Source organism: Exophiala oligosperma (genome assembly GCF_000835515.1).
Source record: "Exophiala oligosperma strain CBS 72588 unplaced genomic scaffold supercont1.14, whole genome shotgun sequence".
Lineage (NCBI taxonomy): Eukaryota > Fungi > Ascomycota > Eurotiomycetes > Chaetothyriales > Herpotrichiellaceae > Exophiala > Exophiala oligosperma.
Genome location: NW_015622831.1, coordinates 354,520 through 372,078, shown reverse-complemented (window position 1 = coordinate 372,078; position 17,559 = coordinate 354,520). Strand labels below are relative to the sequence as shown.

At 43.8% G+C, this 17,559-nt stretch overlaps 1 protein-coding gene across 1 annotated transcript; it reads right to left on the bottom strand.

The window, feature by feature from the left end:
* Positions 1-6,373: 6,373 nt before the first annotated feature.
* PV06_10627 (uncharacterized protein) lies at positions 6,374-8,475 on the bottom strand (the record flags this gene model as incomplete). Its single annotated transcript, XM_016412194.1, has 4 exons — positions 6,374-6,997; positions 7,055-7,671; positions 7,717-8,124; positions 8,181-8,475. The coding sequence occupies 4 exons, from the start codon at positions 8,473-8,475 to the stop codon at positions 6,374-6,376; spliced, it is 1,944 nt and encodes a 647-aa protein (XP_016257502.1).
* Between the last annotated feature and the right edge of the window lie 9,084 nt (positions 8,476-17,559).

Below are 17,559 nucleotides of genomic sequence, written 5' to 3'. Positions count from 1 at the left end.
GGCTCGTATACCGGTTCAGACTCGGTGAGACCTAGCTGGGTGCAAAACTCGTGGAGCAAGCTCGTTTTCCACTCCATGAAATCTTCGTCCGTACTACCTTGGGCCTCGTCGGCTTTTCCCACAGGAAGGATCTTCTGAGCCCCGAGGCCTTGCAGCGAAGCAACGACGGTGTCGATCACTGCATTGTAGCGCTTGTAGTTGCTGTTCCCGCAGCCGAAAGCGGCGTACCTCAGATTGGCAAATGACACTTGAGGTTTTGATTGTAGCCAACTCAGAAAGCTGGTAGAATTGTCGCTGGGATCGCCTTCGCCGTATGTGGACATGATGAAGATGGCATACTGAGACTCAGATAATTCGGCGATGGTGTGATGATCATAGTCCGAGACATCGGCCACTAACACTTCGAGCTTGAGGCGGCCGTGGAAATCTCTTGCTAGGCGATGTGCGAAGCCTTCTGCGGTGCCAGACTGAGAACCCCAGAAGATAACCGCTTGATGACCTGTTTCGGCAAGCGATTGTGCGATATTCCGTGTAGCTTTGGTGGCGGCACCTGGGACTGAGGCGCCAGCTTGAGGCCTTTCGAACCACTTGTAGTGATATGGATCGGGCTTGTCCCATATTATGCCGCACCCAAAATATGTGATGCTGCCGGCGAGCAAGATCGCGAGTATGAGAAGGTCATCTAGTCCGGGATTCTTGATCAATTGCCGAAGGAGTTCTGGGAGCCGAGCCAGTCTGCTGAACTCTACCAGTGTGAACGACATTCTTGTCCAACTTGCAGACCGCTGTTGGGAGAAAGATGCTTCTTTTACTTTTGTGTCCTGCTTGAGAATCCATTGTCATATATTCTGTGGTCCAGGTGTGGCGCCGCAATCCCAAGTCCGAGGCGTCGCTGTGAGCTTTGGTTGGACATGTTTATCCACAGACGCCACGCTTGCACAGCAGCAACTCTGAAGCTGATCCCCTGGGGCCGGCGAAAGTAACCTCCAAGGGGGGTCTAGAAGAGAAAGAGAGGGAGGACATGAACCCTTCGGCGGGATATCCCGGCGTGTGTTTCTAAATAGATACGGTTGGCAACCCTCGGCGGAAAACTACCCCTCTTGAGAAAGCGCTAGCCCGGGGAAGATCCATGCAGGTCTGTCATTTGCGGTGTGAACTCCCAGGTCCCTGTGGAGGTGGATCAGCCTTCTATTTTTGCGACATCTGCCCCGATTGTAGGTAATGGAGATATGAAAACGTGATCTGGTCTCTCGGCCAGGGCGGGAAGGTTGTGTGCCACTGAGAGGATATAGATTGCCCCTGCTCTTGGAATCCAGTCGGATCATCACGAAATCACCTTGTCTTCCTTCCAATATACGTTCAGCTCAGGATGCTGGGTTACTTCTTTTCTGTTGTCACGGCTGCGGCTGCATTTGGCTACCTTGTCCTTGTTCCTCTCATCAACTACTTCCGTGACCCCAAAGGTCTCCGCAAATATCCGACCTTGTCGATACTTTCTGGTATCTCGGATCTCCCATTCATATACGAGGCACACAAAGGATTTCGATCTCAGACTTTACTCAACGCCCACAAGAAACACCCCGTTATTCGCATTGGGCCGAACTCTCTATCTTTCAGCAAGAAGGAAGCCATCAAGGATATTTATGGGCACAACACAAAATGCATCAAAGACACAATGTACGACGTGCTGGCAGGCACCCATTACCATCTGGCGGATGTCGTTGACAGGCCCGAGCACGCCCGCAAGAGGAAAATGCTGTCGAGTGCCTATGCCATCAAAAATCTCGAGGGTTGGGAGCACAAGGTGGCTGATGTCACAAGTCGACTGATCAAGTCGTTCGATGATCGATGCACCGAACCATTGGCTGCAGGAGACCTCCCGTCGCCAGAAGACCAAACGGTAGACTATCGAATGTGGACCAACCTCTTCACTGTCTGCGCAATTGCCAATATTGGACTTAGTGAGGACCTTGGGTTTCTCGAGCGTGGCGATGATTTGGTCACCTCAGAGGGTCCTGACGGCACATTGAAGCAAGTCCATTTTAGAGAATGTTTGCATGCCACCGCTTGGGCTCAGTCGAATTTAGTCTGGTCGTATAAATGGTTCGAAACGCTGGTCCGCATCAGCAAACTAGTGTCACCGACATATCGTCGAAAATGGGGCCTCAATAAAGACTGGGATGGCATCGTCCGCAACCGGGCGACGACACGTTTCAAGAGATTTCAGGCTGGTGAGAAGCTTAACGACTTTTTCTCTGCCCTTTTGTTCGACAAATATGGTGGTCCCAATGACCTAGAATGGGGTGAAATGGTTGCTGAAGTCAGCATCATGATGAATGCGGGTTCCGATACGACCGCTATCGCCATGAACAATGTCATGTACTTGCTGCTGAAGAACCCTCGATGTTTGCAGAACCTTCGTGAAGAGATTGATGGTACTCTGGACGAGGACGAGGTCGTTGCTCCCTACGACAAGGTCAAGCACCTCCCTTACCTGCGAGCCTGTTTGGATGAGAGCATGCGACTATTTCCACCCACCACCTTTGGCCTTCCTCGTAAGACGCCACCCGAGGGTGCTGCGGTGGTTGAGGAATACATTCCCGGCAATACCACAGTCTCAATTTCTTCTTATGTCGCCCACAGGGATGCCGATGTCTTCCCCGACTCAGAGATGTATAACCCCGACAGATGGATGGGTGAGGAGGGGAAAAATTTGCAGCCATTTTTCATTGCTTTCTCGGCGGGTGCAAGAGGATGCATTGGTAGAAACATTAGCTATTTGGAGCAGATGGTGCTGCTGGCATCACTACTTCATCGCTACGAGTTTGCTCTCCCTCATCCAGAATGGGAGCCTACGAGGAGAGAGAACTTTAACTTGTCTCCAGGGCCCATGCCACTCAAGGTGTGGAGGAGAAAGTGCATTGAGGAAGCTTAATTTGCTGGAGGTGCACGAAATCTGAGGTCAGCGTCTTGCGAGATGTTTCTGCACCTTTTGTTGATGAGGAGTTGATACCGTAGCCATGCTTTACATATTCACTATAATCAAGTGACTGAATCAAATTGATGACCAGCTTGACTACGTGCCTACACTGGCGTGCTGGAACAACGCTGTGGCAACTTTTTACCCGCTTGTTGTTCCATGGATGGAGTCCAGCCCCGTACGGAGTAGCAACTTGAACTGGTCGAGCTCGCCGAAGCCCTTGAAGTGGGTTCCATTCGTCCAAGTTGGGCTTCATTCCCTCGCTGGCTTGCCCCCACAGTTTGATGTCAAGTTCGGAGCCCCAGACCCTTTACCAGCTTCGCAGGAATCTACTCGCCGAACATTCCTCCCTCTACATGTCTGTGTTGTCACTCTAGACAGTGGCCAGTCAACACCCCGGATCTTCCAACTTCGCCACAAACGCCGTAGGATTCCCACACAGATGATTTGGTCACGTAGAGCGACGGAAATCAATCTTGCCACGAGCACAGATTGGTCGGCATTTGGCCGTAGCTTTGGAATGACCTTACCTCTACATCATTACACGCATGTAACGGTCTTTCCGATCTAGAGCAACCTTCAACCCCATGGGCACTTCCCTGCCGGGAACTCTTCAAAGTATCTTCCTCACGCCTATATAATACGACTTTGTGCTCCTCCGACTCAGTCGTCGCAACGGCCAAGCTTCTCAAGCGCAGAACCTAGTCGCCAAGCCAACAAATCTCCCGGGCTTCTTACAAATTATCTTCATACGTTTGCACAACACTTAACGCAAAAGATGGCTAATCGAGATCATATGGCTTTTGAGCAAGCCGTCCAGGAGAAGAGCAGAAAGTTCGAACACATGGAAACCAACCAGGTCGGCCGTAGCAGCCTTCGACCAGACAGCGCGATGAGAGCCTCCTTCGACCGCCGCAACTCGGCATCTGCACCTGGCAGTCGCCGAGATTCCATTAGAAGGAGCTTCGACAAGGCCAACTTGGCCATGGTCTTTCCTGACTCAACTCACGTGGAAGTCAACGACGATGACTCAACCCAGGACATTGACGACATTGCCGTGTCATGGTACGTCTGGCTTATCTCGGCCACCGCGTCCATTGCAGGCTCCCTTTTTGGCTACGATACTGGTATCATTTCTGCCGTCTTGGTGTACCTGCACAGCGATTTGAACAATCGTCCAGTCACATCGAGCGAGAAGGAATTGATCACGTCTCTTTGTTCCGGTGGTGCCTTTATTGGTTCAATCATAGCAGGTTTGACCGCCGACAAGGTAGCATCTTCCCTTTACCACACTTGAAAGCAGCTTCTGACATTTCAAATCACAGTATGGTCGCAAGATTGCAATCTACGTCGGCTGTGTTCTCTTCACTGTGGGAGCTCTCCTACAGGCAGCCGCGTACACTATTGCTCAGATGTCCGTCGGAAGATTGGTGGTTGGGTTCGGCGTGGGCTCAGCTGCCATGGTCGTACCCCTCTACGTTGCCGAGATCGCTCCTACCAAGGTTCGTGGTCGACTTATTGGCCTGAACAATATGTCAATTACCGGCGGTCAAGTCATAAGCTATGGCATTGGAGCCGCGTTTGCACATGTGTAAGTCTGACGCCGCGAACACAATTGCACCACCTTTGTATTCTGACGATCCTAGTCCTAATGGTTGGCGCTACATGGTTGGCCTTGGAGGTGTCCCGGCGATCCTCCTGGCCTGTCTGTTGCCCTTCTGCCCCGAGTCTCCACGTCAATTGATCTACCACGGCAAGATCGCAGAGGCTGAAGCCGTGCTCGCAAAGATCTACAAGGGCGCCAGTGCCGAGCAAGTCCGCGCCAAAGCAGCCGTCATTGCTGCTGCATGCGAGGAAGTCAAAGAGCTCAACGAGAACCAATCCCGCTGGGGTAAAATTAAGCAGCTGCACACCAATCCAGCCAATTTCCGCGCTCTTGTCTGCGCCTGCGGTCTCATGGTCATCTCGCAGATGTCCGGGTTCAATACACTCATGTACTATTCTTCGACACTTTTCGCGCTGGTTGGTTTCTCCAACCCCGTGGCCATCGGTCTAGTCGTTTCCGGCACCAACTTTGTGATGACATGGATCAACATGATGTGCGTCGACCCAATTGGACGTCGCCGTGTCCTAGTTTCGACCGTTTGGGGTATGTCGGCCGGTCTGATTGCGGTAGCGGTGGCCTTCAGTTTCATTCCGGTTGACACGCACACTCTCGAGCTCCAAGCAACCAAAGTCACTCCACCAGCCATCGTGGTGCTTGTCTTCATCATATGGTTTGTCTTCTTCTACGGCGTGTCCGTCGGCAATACCGCGTGGATGAGCACCGACTTCTTCCCCATGGAAGTCCGCGCCACTGGTACCATGTGGCTAACCTGCTCGTGTTGGGGGTCCAACATCATCGTCTCTTCGACCTTTTTGTCCATGATGAAGGGCATGACCCCATCCGGCGCTTTTGGTTTCTATGCTGCCATCTGCGGCATCGGCTGGATCTTGATCATTCTGTTCTACCCTGAAGTGTCGGGCTTGAACCTCGAAGAGATTGGCGAAGTTTTCCAACATGGCTTTGGTGTCAAGTATGCAAGACAGTTGAGAAAGGAAAAGAAGCAGGAGATCAAAGAGCGCCTCAAGAACCAACCCAGGACCAGAGCCGTGGGTCATTGAGTTTAATGGACACTTCGCTCGCCCCAACTTCCAACATGGTAGAGAATGAGTACGAGCTTTAGGATTGTTTAGCTTTTACGAGCACTATAGGGAAAATGAATCATGGATTCACGGAGGAAGACTGGTTGCACAGATGGAATGAATTCGCGAATGATGCGAAATTTAAAGCTATTTGATATTATCCCACCTTTCACATTCAAAGATGAATTGAAGTGGTTTATGCAGTATCCAACCCAAAATCAATCTCAATCTTTTCCAATCAACATGCAAAAAGCTCCTATAGTCAAGACTTAGCAATGCCTTCTCCCCTGCTTCTTATTCTTGAATCCCTTTGTTAGATTGATACCACATGTTCCCGGGTAATGGACAAGGTGTAGCCGAGTTGTCACTTCTCAGGTGTCCGACCATCAAGACGCCTAGGGTATGAGGAGACAGGATTGGCGCGTAAGCATATACTACGGAATCCTTTTCCTTAGATGCTATACATGCCTTACATTTCAGAAAGAAAACATGAAACCAAAGTACACCTACATATAGAACTCAGGAGCGCTCAAGAATCACGAACAGCGACATTCATACCATCGTCCTCACAATATCAAGACTCCAATCTCCTGGGGCGACGCAAACTTCATCCAGTTATTACGAAGCAGATTAAACTTTTTGGTCAATGGAGACTTGATTAAAGGACAAGAGAATATCAAGATATGATGAAGAAAACAGCATTCCAATCTATTCTAGATATGGCTCAGGAGCCACGCCTTCCAGTATCGCCTTGATCCTAAGGGCCAATTTCTTCGAGTGATATCTACCATGTTGCAAAGTCCCCACCATTAGCCATAGACCAGGAACACCGCTGGTTTTCCACGCCGTATTGAGTTCGCCTTCCTCATCCATACCCCAAATTGGGTTACATTGATCTGCGATCTCATCACCAAGGATATTGCGGACCGAATCGATAGTATTGGAAAATCCGGTGGCCAACACGACTAGATCGTATTGTTGCTCTCGGTCGCCGTTCAGTACGATACTGTTTTCGGTGAAAGCGATCGGGTACCCTTGCTCGACTTTGATCTTGCCATTGATGATCGCCTGGCAAGCACCGGCATCGAAATAGAAGCCTCCGTTCTTGGTGTACCCAAGAGTATGAGAACCGGTGTCACGTTGACCTCTCCAGACACGGAAACCGGCCCTTTCCATATTGGCAATCAGTTCTACGTCGGCGTTCCAGATGTCTCGGGCCACTCGGCGATTCAGCTCTTCCGCTGGACCGACGGGCATACTGTAATTCAGTCGATCTGCATTTTCGATATTTGGTGGTTTGTGGTCTTTGGGCTCGTAAAGAGGAGCGAGAATCTGGAAACATAGATTTAGTAAATATGGGTGGCGCTGCGCAGGTGGATCATGACTTACCCTCGGAACCGATTCTTCCAAGGACATCAGGTACGCAGGCGACCTCTGAAGGAGAGTGACATCGATGCTGCGACGAGCAAAATCGTATGCTGTATCGAAGCCGGAAGAAGACGTTCCCACGACAAGAACCTTCTTGCCGACCCACTCACGGGCGGAGTCATGCTGGGTCGAGTGCCGGACGGTGCCCTTGAACTTGTCCATGCCGGGGATGTTTGGGGTGAAGGGCACACCAGCAAGAGATGTGGCAACGACAACGTGCGCGGGATGAAAAGTCCGCGTATACTTGTTGTCTTTCGTCCCACGTTCAACCGTCACCTCCCACTCACCCGTGCTGGATTGTGAAGCTCCCACCACGGAACTGTCAGTCCACGTGGTTAGCTCCATAGCACTCGCATACCATTCAAGCCAATCACCCATCTTCCCGGCTGGGGTATATGTTGGCCAGTGGTCGGGATAAGGGAAGTAGGGAAAATGATCGGCCCAATGAGGAAGATGGAGGGAGAGATATTCGTATCGGTTGCGCCAGTTGTCGCCGATCCGCTTGTTGCGCTCAACCACAAGGGCGTCGATGCCGAGGGCCTTGAGTCGAGCAGCCATATGAAGGCCACAGACAGAATCTTAGCATGATACATCGAGGATACGGAATGTAACTTACCAGTGACCTCCACCAATCACAAGGACTTGAGGCTCGACGCCTTCCAGGTTGTCATCCTCGATCCTCTGGTTGTGCCAGGACTTGTCTCCAGTCATGTGGCCATCCCTGTTGGGCACTTCTGGGTGGCCGATAAGGCTCTCGATAGCGGTATGAAGCGTCCAGATCTTGAAACCATCGGTTGTTTTGATAAGGTTCAAGACACCAGTTGCGCCGACGAGGTTGGTCTCGAAAGAATATACGATTTGCAGCCAGGCGATATCAGGGTATGGCCGCTGGATCGACGGGGCGGGTTCGATCAGCTTGTAGTTGCGGGTTGGCGTGCGAGGGAAAAGATCCCAAGCTGCCTTTTCTATGTTTTTCGGCGTGTTGAAGGAACGATAGTCCCAAGTGAAAGACACTTTGTCTCTCCATACTCCTGTGGGAGGAAGGTTAGAGTCAAGAATAATGATGAGACAAGGACGTTCGATTTACCACAGTTCAAGAACAAGTCGGCAAATGCTTGGGAATCACGGCTTTGGATGACCTGTTCCAACTGTTTTACGAAACGATCGGCAATTTCCTCGCGACTCTTCTCGCCGCCTTCGGTGAAATCGAGGATATCCTTGCTATCGGCATACGTTGGTAGTGGGAAATTGTACTTGAACGCATACATGTAATCATCGGCAACGGGCTTTTTCCAAGTATCATTTCGGTAGGCGAGAGGGGCATTTTCGACCTTGAAGAGCTCCTTAGGAGTCGGAGGCTCGATGATCGCAGACGGAGCCATTTGAGTGGTATGTGCTATGCTGTGAAGCGGCACATAGGGTACCAGTGGTCTATATATTGTTTTTGAAAGTCGCGTCTTGACCACTGTCACGCTTGGTAGACACACAGAGATATTTCTCGCTCGGCCCCTCCCCCGGTCCGATCTCTAGTTGCAGCAGTACCTTTGGGGGTATTGTCTGATGCGTGAGAGATGGGCGGTGGCTAGATGGGACGGCTTTCTGTGTGGTTTCGCGGGGTTAGTTTGACGGCGAGGAGTTGCCAAAAGCGACCAAAAGCGTCATCCGCCGAAACTTTCCTGGTTCGTTGATAAACTCGGTCCCGTACTAACGTCACGATGCACTCGACGTTTCAATAAGTACAACTTCAACAGATGTTCTATCGCAATATTGGGTCTTAAGCGGCACACAATATTGACCGTGTTATTATTCTCAGTGGTTAGCTTATCTCGTACCGCTATGAATACTCCGGAAATCCCCAGCTTCAAGCTTTCCAACGGGAACTCGATCCCAGGTATTGGCCTTGGTGAGTACTTTTCCACATTCTCGTTGGGCTTTCTGGCTTGGTCTGAGGTGAGGGCTCCCCGCCTCGCAAACCCGTCCGAGAAGGCTCTATACAGGCTCTTCCTAGGCTCATGCATACATAGGCACATGGCTAGCACCCCCTGGAGAAGTTGGTGAAGCGGTGGTCGCTGCCTTGAAAGAAGGTTACAGGCATATCGACTGTGCGCTCATCTACAAGAACGAGGCCGAGGTGGGCCAGGGCATCAAGCGATCTGGTGTTCCACGCGAAGAGATTTTCATCACTTCCAAACTGTGGAACACTTTCCACCCAAATGCGGCCGAGAGTCTGCGTCGGTCGCTTGAGGACTTAGGCACGGATTACCTAGATCTCTATGTAAGTAAACACGTGCAGACAACCATTTCAATCGGCAAACAGATGAGACCAGCCCTTGAGTCTTGTCTTGAATGGCAAGGACAAGTCTGTGTCCAGTTGTTTCCCTTGATGAAGACATGTTATTGACTGGAAACTAGCTCATCCACTGGCCCGTACGACTTGTTCCCGTAAGGTTGTCCCTCGAACCTTTAGAAAGCCCAGTTGTCTTAATTTACTACGCACCTTGAGGCAATTCCCCATCTATTGTGCTTGAGCTGATCTTTGGCAGAATGGGAGCAACGAATTACTACCGGTCAATCCGGATGGAAGTCGCTCTGTAGACCGGGGCTGGGATATGAGCAAGACTTGGGCCCAGATGGAGGAGATCCTTGCATCTGGAAAGGTGAAAGCAATCGGAGTTTGCAACTGGTCTGTTCCATACCTCGAAGAACTTAAGAAGACCTGGCGTGTGAAGCCCGTGGTCAACCAAGTCGAACTTCACCCATCTCTTCCACAGCACGAACTTGTCCAATGGTGCAAGAAAGAAGGAATACTGGTAGAGGCTTATTCACCTCTCGGGGGCTCAGGTAAGATGCAATATCCCAGGCTTAACAATGTTGAGTCTCTTTTCGGGATCATCTCGCGCTCTCAGATGGTATTCCCGGCGAAGCAGCCGACTGACCTACTGCACAGGCGCACCTATCGCATCGGATTCAGAAATCGTCAGAATCGCCAAGAAGCACGACGTTGCGCCTGCGAATATTCTGATATCCTTCCATGTCAACCAAGGAGTAGTGCCTCTTGTCAAAAGCACTTCCCCGTCACGGCTCAAGTCGAACTTCCAGATTGTAAACCTCGACGACGAAGATCTGAAGACGCTCAACGAATTTAGCAAGCAGCCCGGAAAGGCGAAACGCTACAACACCCCGCTCTGGGGCTGGGATCTGGGATTTTCTGACTGGTATGAACGATCTTGAAGTTAGGTTTAAGATGGAATGTTCCGAAGGTTGCTTACGCGGGTTGTCATTGCGTGCATTGGGGTTATGTCCTAAAAGTAACGCATTTGGGAGCGACTGCATTATTTTTTAGATTGACTGAGGTATATCATTCCAAGACGAGTACGTATTCTGATGAGATATCTCGTTGAAGTCTAAGCCCATAAGCAGATCTACGACTGATTTGTTGTATAACGATAAAACGTAGAACTGTTCAAGTATACAATCGTTTCAAATGTAGAATTGTTCAAGTATAGAATTGTTGAAATCTAGACCTCCTATTTTAGGCACAATCTAATTCCCACCTTGCATCAAAGTCTTCGTCACTCTTGGAATGAAAGTAGTATGAAACGTAGACGATCCTTAAATATAGAGCGCTTTCTAGGGTCATCTCGCATAAGAACTTAGATACGCTTTCCGCTCTGATCAAACTCAATCCTCTTTCCAGTCCTGAAGCTCTCTTGCAAAGTCTGTGCAACCTTCAGACTCGTGACGCACGCCTCCAACGAAATTGGCATAGGCTTATTATCAAGGACGGCGTCCGTGTACGCAATCAACTCCGACACAAAACTGGGTTTATAGCGATCATACCAGCTCGGCAACACCGAGACGTGAATACCCGCCTCGTCAGATAGTTCCAATCTGTTGCTCTTCGAGACCAAGTTGACCGAGAGCTTGCCGTGTGTGCCGAAGATCTCGGTCTGGTTGTCGTAGCCTGCTGCGGCAGTGCGGGAGTTGTAATGGAATGAAATCTGACCGCCCCAATATTGGACGGTGCCCACAACGTTGTCCGCATCGTTCAGGGATTCGTCCTCGAGCTCTTTGAAATGGGAAACCGTGCCAAAGGCGCATACGGATCGAGGTACGACGGGCTTGCCGTCAAACCCGAAGAACGACAGGGTGAGGTCGATGTCATGGATGACGGAGTCGACGAAGAATCCACCTCCCTTTGCCGCATTGACCACATATGAATGCATGAAGGGCGCGTCGTCGAGCTTCTCGCAACCCTGGGATCGCACCACCACGGGTGAGCCGATGGCGCCCTCACGGATTTTTTGCACCGCATCTTGGTAGTTCTCGTCGAATCGTCGGGTGAAACCCACCATGAGCCGGGTCTTGGGTGATGCGTGCACTATAGCAACAAGTTCCTCTACTTGTTCCACGGTCTGGGCGATAGGTTTCTCACAAAGTACGTGAATACCTCGCTGGAGCGCCACTTTGGTATGTTGATAGTGAAGCTCGGTGATTGAAGCGACCACAACCGCATCGAGGGCTGGGAATTGGATCATCTCCTCGAATGTAGGATACACCGCTACTCCATGAGGGACTAGGTTGCTCTCGGCCCATTTGAGGTCCGCCTTGGCCGGTGAACAGGCGCAAACCAGTCTCGCTCGAGATACTGACTTGAGAATGTTGAGCGCATGCTGTTGTCCCATTCGACCTATACCAACCACACCGAACTTCAGAACCCGTGGTTGAGAGTACACCGATGCTGCATTTTCGATTTCGGCTGCATGACCATTGGAGGCGGTGTTATCGCCCATTTTTATTATCTCCGAATCGAAATCTGGTCTGCGTTGGCCAAATTCGCGTTTTTTAGAAGGCAAGGCGGGACTTCTAGGCTTATATTGGCAGTCTCGGGCTATTCTTCAAATCCTACGTACTTAAACAGATCTCATGGGCTTGGCATTAGCAGTATGTAAAACTAACCCGATCTCAATGCGGACTCGGCGAATACTGCCGTTTCTGTCGAGCTTGCGGATCGACGCGTAAAGTACGGAGTAATGGAGTAAAACCTGCTGAACTGACGGACGACTGTGTCTGTCATTTTGCACACTGTGAATACTACTTTGCCGACAATCCAGCTGCTGCTCGGCAGGAGCGCGTCTTGTCGCGCCTTCGCAACTTCGGTGTAGGAGAAGAATGATCGATCCCAGTTGATCTGCAGCAGCTAACAAAAGTGGTGCGTCTGAGCAATGAAGATCAAGCGGTCTACGATATCCACGACATCGTCAAAGCCTATTACAAAGTGGCCATCAAACGTTTTATGGACAATGTTGTAGTTTGAGTGGTCGAAAGATCTTGGCTTGGACCTGTTGGCTTTATTGGGATGTTTGATGGTGAGTTTGTTGGAAGGCTCTCTGATGAAGAACTCGCTTCCATTGCTGCCGAAAACTACAGCACCACCAACGTGGGAGCTGATTTGAAAGAGAAGCTCCGTCGCTTCGGTGAGGCGCGGCGAATTGCAAAGTCCATATGATCATTTTTGGTAATCCTCTCCAGGCAAGGTTTTTCCCGCTTTCAGCCCTGGGGTTTTCTCTTGCCTCAAGCGCGAATGCGGGAGATGATGGTGAATGCTCGTTATGTCAGTGTACTTCAACTTTAGCAGCGTCCCCTCAAGGTCATCATGTAAACGTATCGCAACACATTACTCTTGTCAGCCGCGATGACAAAGACAATGGGAAAGATCTGAAGGTCATCCAAGCCCTTACAAAGACTCCCAGCATCCAGTAGACCTGATATCGCACAGAGATCGCACGCGCTTTTATCGAAACTTGTTAAAGTTTGGCTAAGCCAGAGACGGCGCTCCTCTAACTCAGCACTTCTCCAGCCCGAAAGAATCACTCAAAAATGTGTACCATCTTCCAAGATTTCTAGCTTGGCCCAAAATGCTCACAGCCATTCAAGGTCCTAAGGCTTATGTCCGCTGCGTCGAACAAAATCTCCAAACCTTGTCCGCAGCAGTAAATAGCTATCAGAATGTAGTTCATTTAATACATAAGGAGTTACTATTATTAACTAAAAGAATTTACTAATGTCACAATATAAATATAAATCTACTTTAGTAGAGGGATAAGCTAGCGAAAGAGGTTAATTAATGGAGATTTAATAATACTAATAGTATAGCTATAAAACTAGACCTTTATTAACTAAATAAGATTATTAAAACGCTATAAAAGAGAATTTTAAACTTAAAAGAGTTTAAGATAATTAATATAAGGTTAGAGTTATTAGGCTATATAAATCACTTAAAATTAATAAATAAGTTAGGAAAACAGAACTCTTAAGAATAAAATAGCTTTCCTTAAGGTAAAAAAGTTAGTAAAAAACTAATGTAAATTAGGTTATATTAAGATACTATACTTAGATATATATAAAAACTAACTTAGCTTAGTGTTATCCCTTAACCTTAGAACGAATTATTAAGACTTTTTTAATATAGTGTTAAATAGTAATAAGAATTAAGTAAGGATTTAATAAAGCGTTATAAAGCTAATAAAGAGTTAATAATAAAGGGTTAATAAAGGAATAAGATAAGATATTTATATCTTAATCTATATATTACTTATAATATTAAAAATTATCTTAGTACTTTAAATCTAAATTATATAGTTATTATCTTTTATAAACTTATTTTTTCTTAATGTTTCTATAAAGTTTAATGTTCTCTTTAGCCTAATATAATTTACCTTATAATTTACTAAAGATATAAGTATAATAAAAGTGTTTTAAAGTTTTAATAAAGTATTATATAGTATTATTATTTACTTACGTAATAACTTAAAGTTCTTCTAAGAATATACCTTAGTAAATATATACTATAAACATTAATCTAAAGTTATTTATACTTTATATATAGACTATAAACTTAAGACTTAAGCTATTCTCTATATAGTTAAGACTATAGAATTACTTATAAAGTTAAACTAGTTAAGAAATTTAGTTACTTTAGAAGTGATAAATTTCTTTATAAAAGGTAATTAAGATTATTAGCTTACTTTAATAACGTAATTATAGTGTATTATATTTTATTACGTATTATTTTTTAAAAATAATATAAACTTAGTGCCTTTAGTACTATATAAATTTAAATAAGATATATCCTTATTAAGTAATAACTATAATTAAGTTATTAGCTCTAGATTAGACCCTTATAAATCCCTAAATAGAAAATAAAGTAACCCTTTAAATAGCTAAATAATGAACTATATAATAATTTAAATATAAACGCTATAAAAGCTTACTAAAGCCTTAACTATATTATTATACGCTTAATATATATTAGTACTAGTAGTGTACTTTATTATGTATCTCCTTAAATTATCTAACTATATAATATAAATAAGAAACTTATAATACTCTTATAATATATAGAATTATATCTTTTAAGTTAGCCTATTAGTTCTATAGACTTCTATATATATTAAGCTTTAAGTAATAAATATATATCTTAAGGGACTCACTAAATATAAAAGGTAGTGTAATAAAAGGTATTTCTATTAGTGTCTTATTCCTTTCTAAATAAGAAACTCCTATAAAAATATTTAATATCTAGATTAAAGTACTTTATATATTACTATCTTCGCTATACTTTCACTATATACTATAGCTATTTCTAAGATTATAAAATATATCTTAAGGTAAACACTAAAGAAGAAGACCTTAGTCCCTAAGAGTATAGAGTAATCTTTTCATAAAAAACCTAAGGGTTATAGTGCTCATAAATTCTTAATAATAATCTAGTTAAATCTTAGATACTATTCACGATTAACTTAACAGTAGAAAGAATATCACTATTATTATGTTTAGTGATGGCTTTTAGATAGTGCAAGGTAGCTATCACTAAAGGTTTATCCTATGCTTTAGCGATAATAAAGATTATATAAAATTATTCTTTATTCTTTTATTATGAATTAGGCCTATTTATAGGCCATAGAAATAGCTATAATAATAACCTATAAAGTAAAGTAATAGGTTAGGTAAAGGTAATTTACTAGGAAGAAATAGTTATTATATAACCTAGGCTAGTGGTCTTAGTGAAATCAGTTTAGATTAGTGACCCTTAGCGCGCTATACGCTAAGAACCACTAAGACACGCTAAGATACACTAATTAGCTTAGAGTATATATATATAGTCATTACATAGCTTTACTATATAGTTAACTTCGTTCACGATTATACCTATATGTTTTAGCTATAATCACTTCGCTTCTAGTATACTAGTACGCTTAAGTATACTATACACTCTTAGAGACATTATCCCTTCTATACTTTTTACTTATTAAGAAACCCTATATATAATAACACCTTAGGTAAAGTAAAACGTAATACCTTTATACTAGTTATTATAATTAGCGCGTATAGATACTTAGGATTAGTTAGATTATAGTTAGAGAGCTTAAACTTAAAATTCCATAATACTAAGCTAGTGTAGGTAATAATGAGTAAAAGTCTAAGACATTTAGCTATAGTAAGAAAGGAATAACTTATTAAGGGTAATAGACACTACTCGCTTTTATTAGCTAGAATATAATTAATTCATAAATAGAATTTACACTATAAACCTTAGTGAGAGAACTAAAGCTCTAAATATAAGCTTAGGTTAAAAATCCTAATAGGGAGTATACTCTCTACTATTCTATCTTATACACTAGACCTAATGTTTTCAGTACTAAGAGTCTATTAATTTTCTTTTTCACTTATTATTTTACTATAAGGGAAGAAAGGTTAGCTACTAATTTTTCTTAATGTGTATAGTAATTAGGTAGTTACTCTAATAGTGAGATACTCATAAGAAAACCCCTTTATAGTAAGATTTTATAGTTATTAAGTATTTATTCTGGACTTTATATTATGCGTCTAAATTGCTTAGAGAGTGTAGTATATAACTTACCTAAGTCATGAGTATTACGTTAGGAAGTAATATATAAGAGGCGGAAGTAAAGTACTAATTAATCTATAGTGTAATAAGTCGTGACTCTTTATTATTAACTCTTTTCGCTTAAAGAAGAGACTTTCTTTACTTTAGTCTCTTATAAAAACTTTATTCTATAATTAATTAATTATATAGAATTATAGGTCTCTTAGATATATTTTTATTATACTTAATAAAACCCTAAGTTAAGACTAAGTAAGCTTTTACCTTCTAATAGTAAAAAGACTTATGTATACTTAATTTACTATTACCTTATATAGGATCTTATTATCCTATATATATATCTTATATATCTAAATAGAATCTAAGTGCTAACTATATCCTGCTTAAGATAGCGTGTATACTTAATGTCTATAATTTTAATAGAAACCAGAAAATTATTAGCTAGATAATAACACGTATTTAAGAAGATTACTATGAATAGTGACTATAAATAGATAGAGAAAAAAAGTTATAATGAAAAAGCGATTTGTAAACTCCTTCTATCTTAATTGTTATTACCTTTAACTATTATACTGTACACGTAGTTAATAATCACTAATTTAATAAGATATGTCCTAAAAGTTTATAGGCTTAGTTACTATAGGGTTAGCCTTACTAGCTAAGAATAACCTAATCACTAGAAGATCTAAATATAGCTAAACACCTCTTAAATAGACGCCTCTATATTCTATGCCCTATTAGGGCCGCCTCTTAAATAATCACTACTTTAGTGATATTAGCACTTTAAGTTTAATAATTAAAACTTTATTATTATTACTAGTTAGGCGCTTTATAGAACTTATAGAAATAGTGCTCATAATATTGCCTAATTAGTTATGCTCTTAGCTTTATATCTTTTAGGTACCTTAGGTATTATAATATAGTCTGATTTTAAGTATAGTTTAATTAGGGAAGCGTGACGTGAGATATAATTATTATTATATATTTAGGTCTAAGTATTTCTCGCTAAGTTATAGACTAGTTTCTCGTTATTCTATCTCCTCTATTATTACTATTTTCACTAGGTAAAGTAAGAGCCTAGCTAAAACACTAAAGGCACTTATTAGTTAGCGCATTTATAGTTTACTCTATAGTAAAGAGACCTAGAGTGATATTATTATATATCTATATTACATAGTTAAAGGTCGCGCTAAGTAGCTTATAGTTAAAGAAAAGCTACTATATTAGATAAATATAAATACGCGAGTTTTAGTGTGTAGTATACTCACTTACTATAAATAGACTAGTCTTAGAAACTAGATTATATGCCTTATACTCATAGATTTATATATTAATACTAGAAGATTATCCCTAGCTTAGTATAAATTATATTAACTATAAGGTAATAGTAGCTAATAGTGATTATAAAAAATAATAAGAGTATAAATTCATTAAGTCTTAATCTAATAAGTCCTAGAAGTAAGATAAGTATAAATTCTGTGAAGTATATCTAAGAAAGCTCTTATGATAGCCTTAACATATAATCGTAATAGCTTCCTTACTCACTCTAGCACTAGGT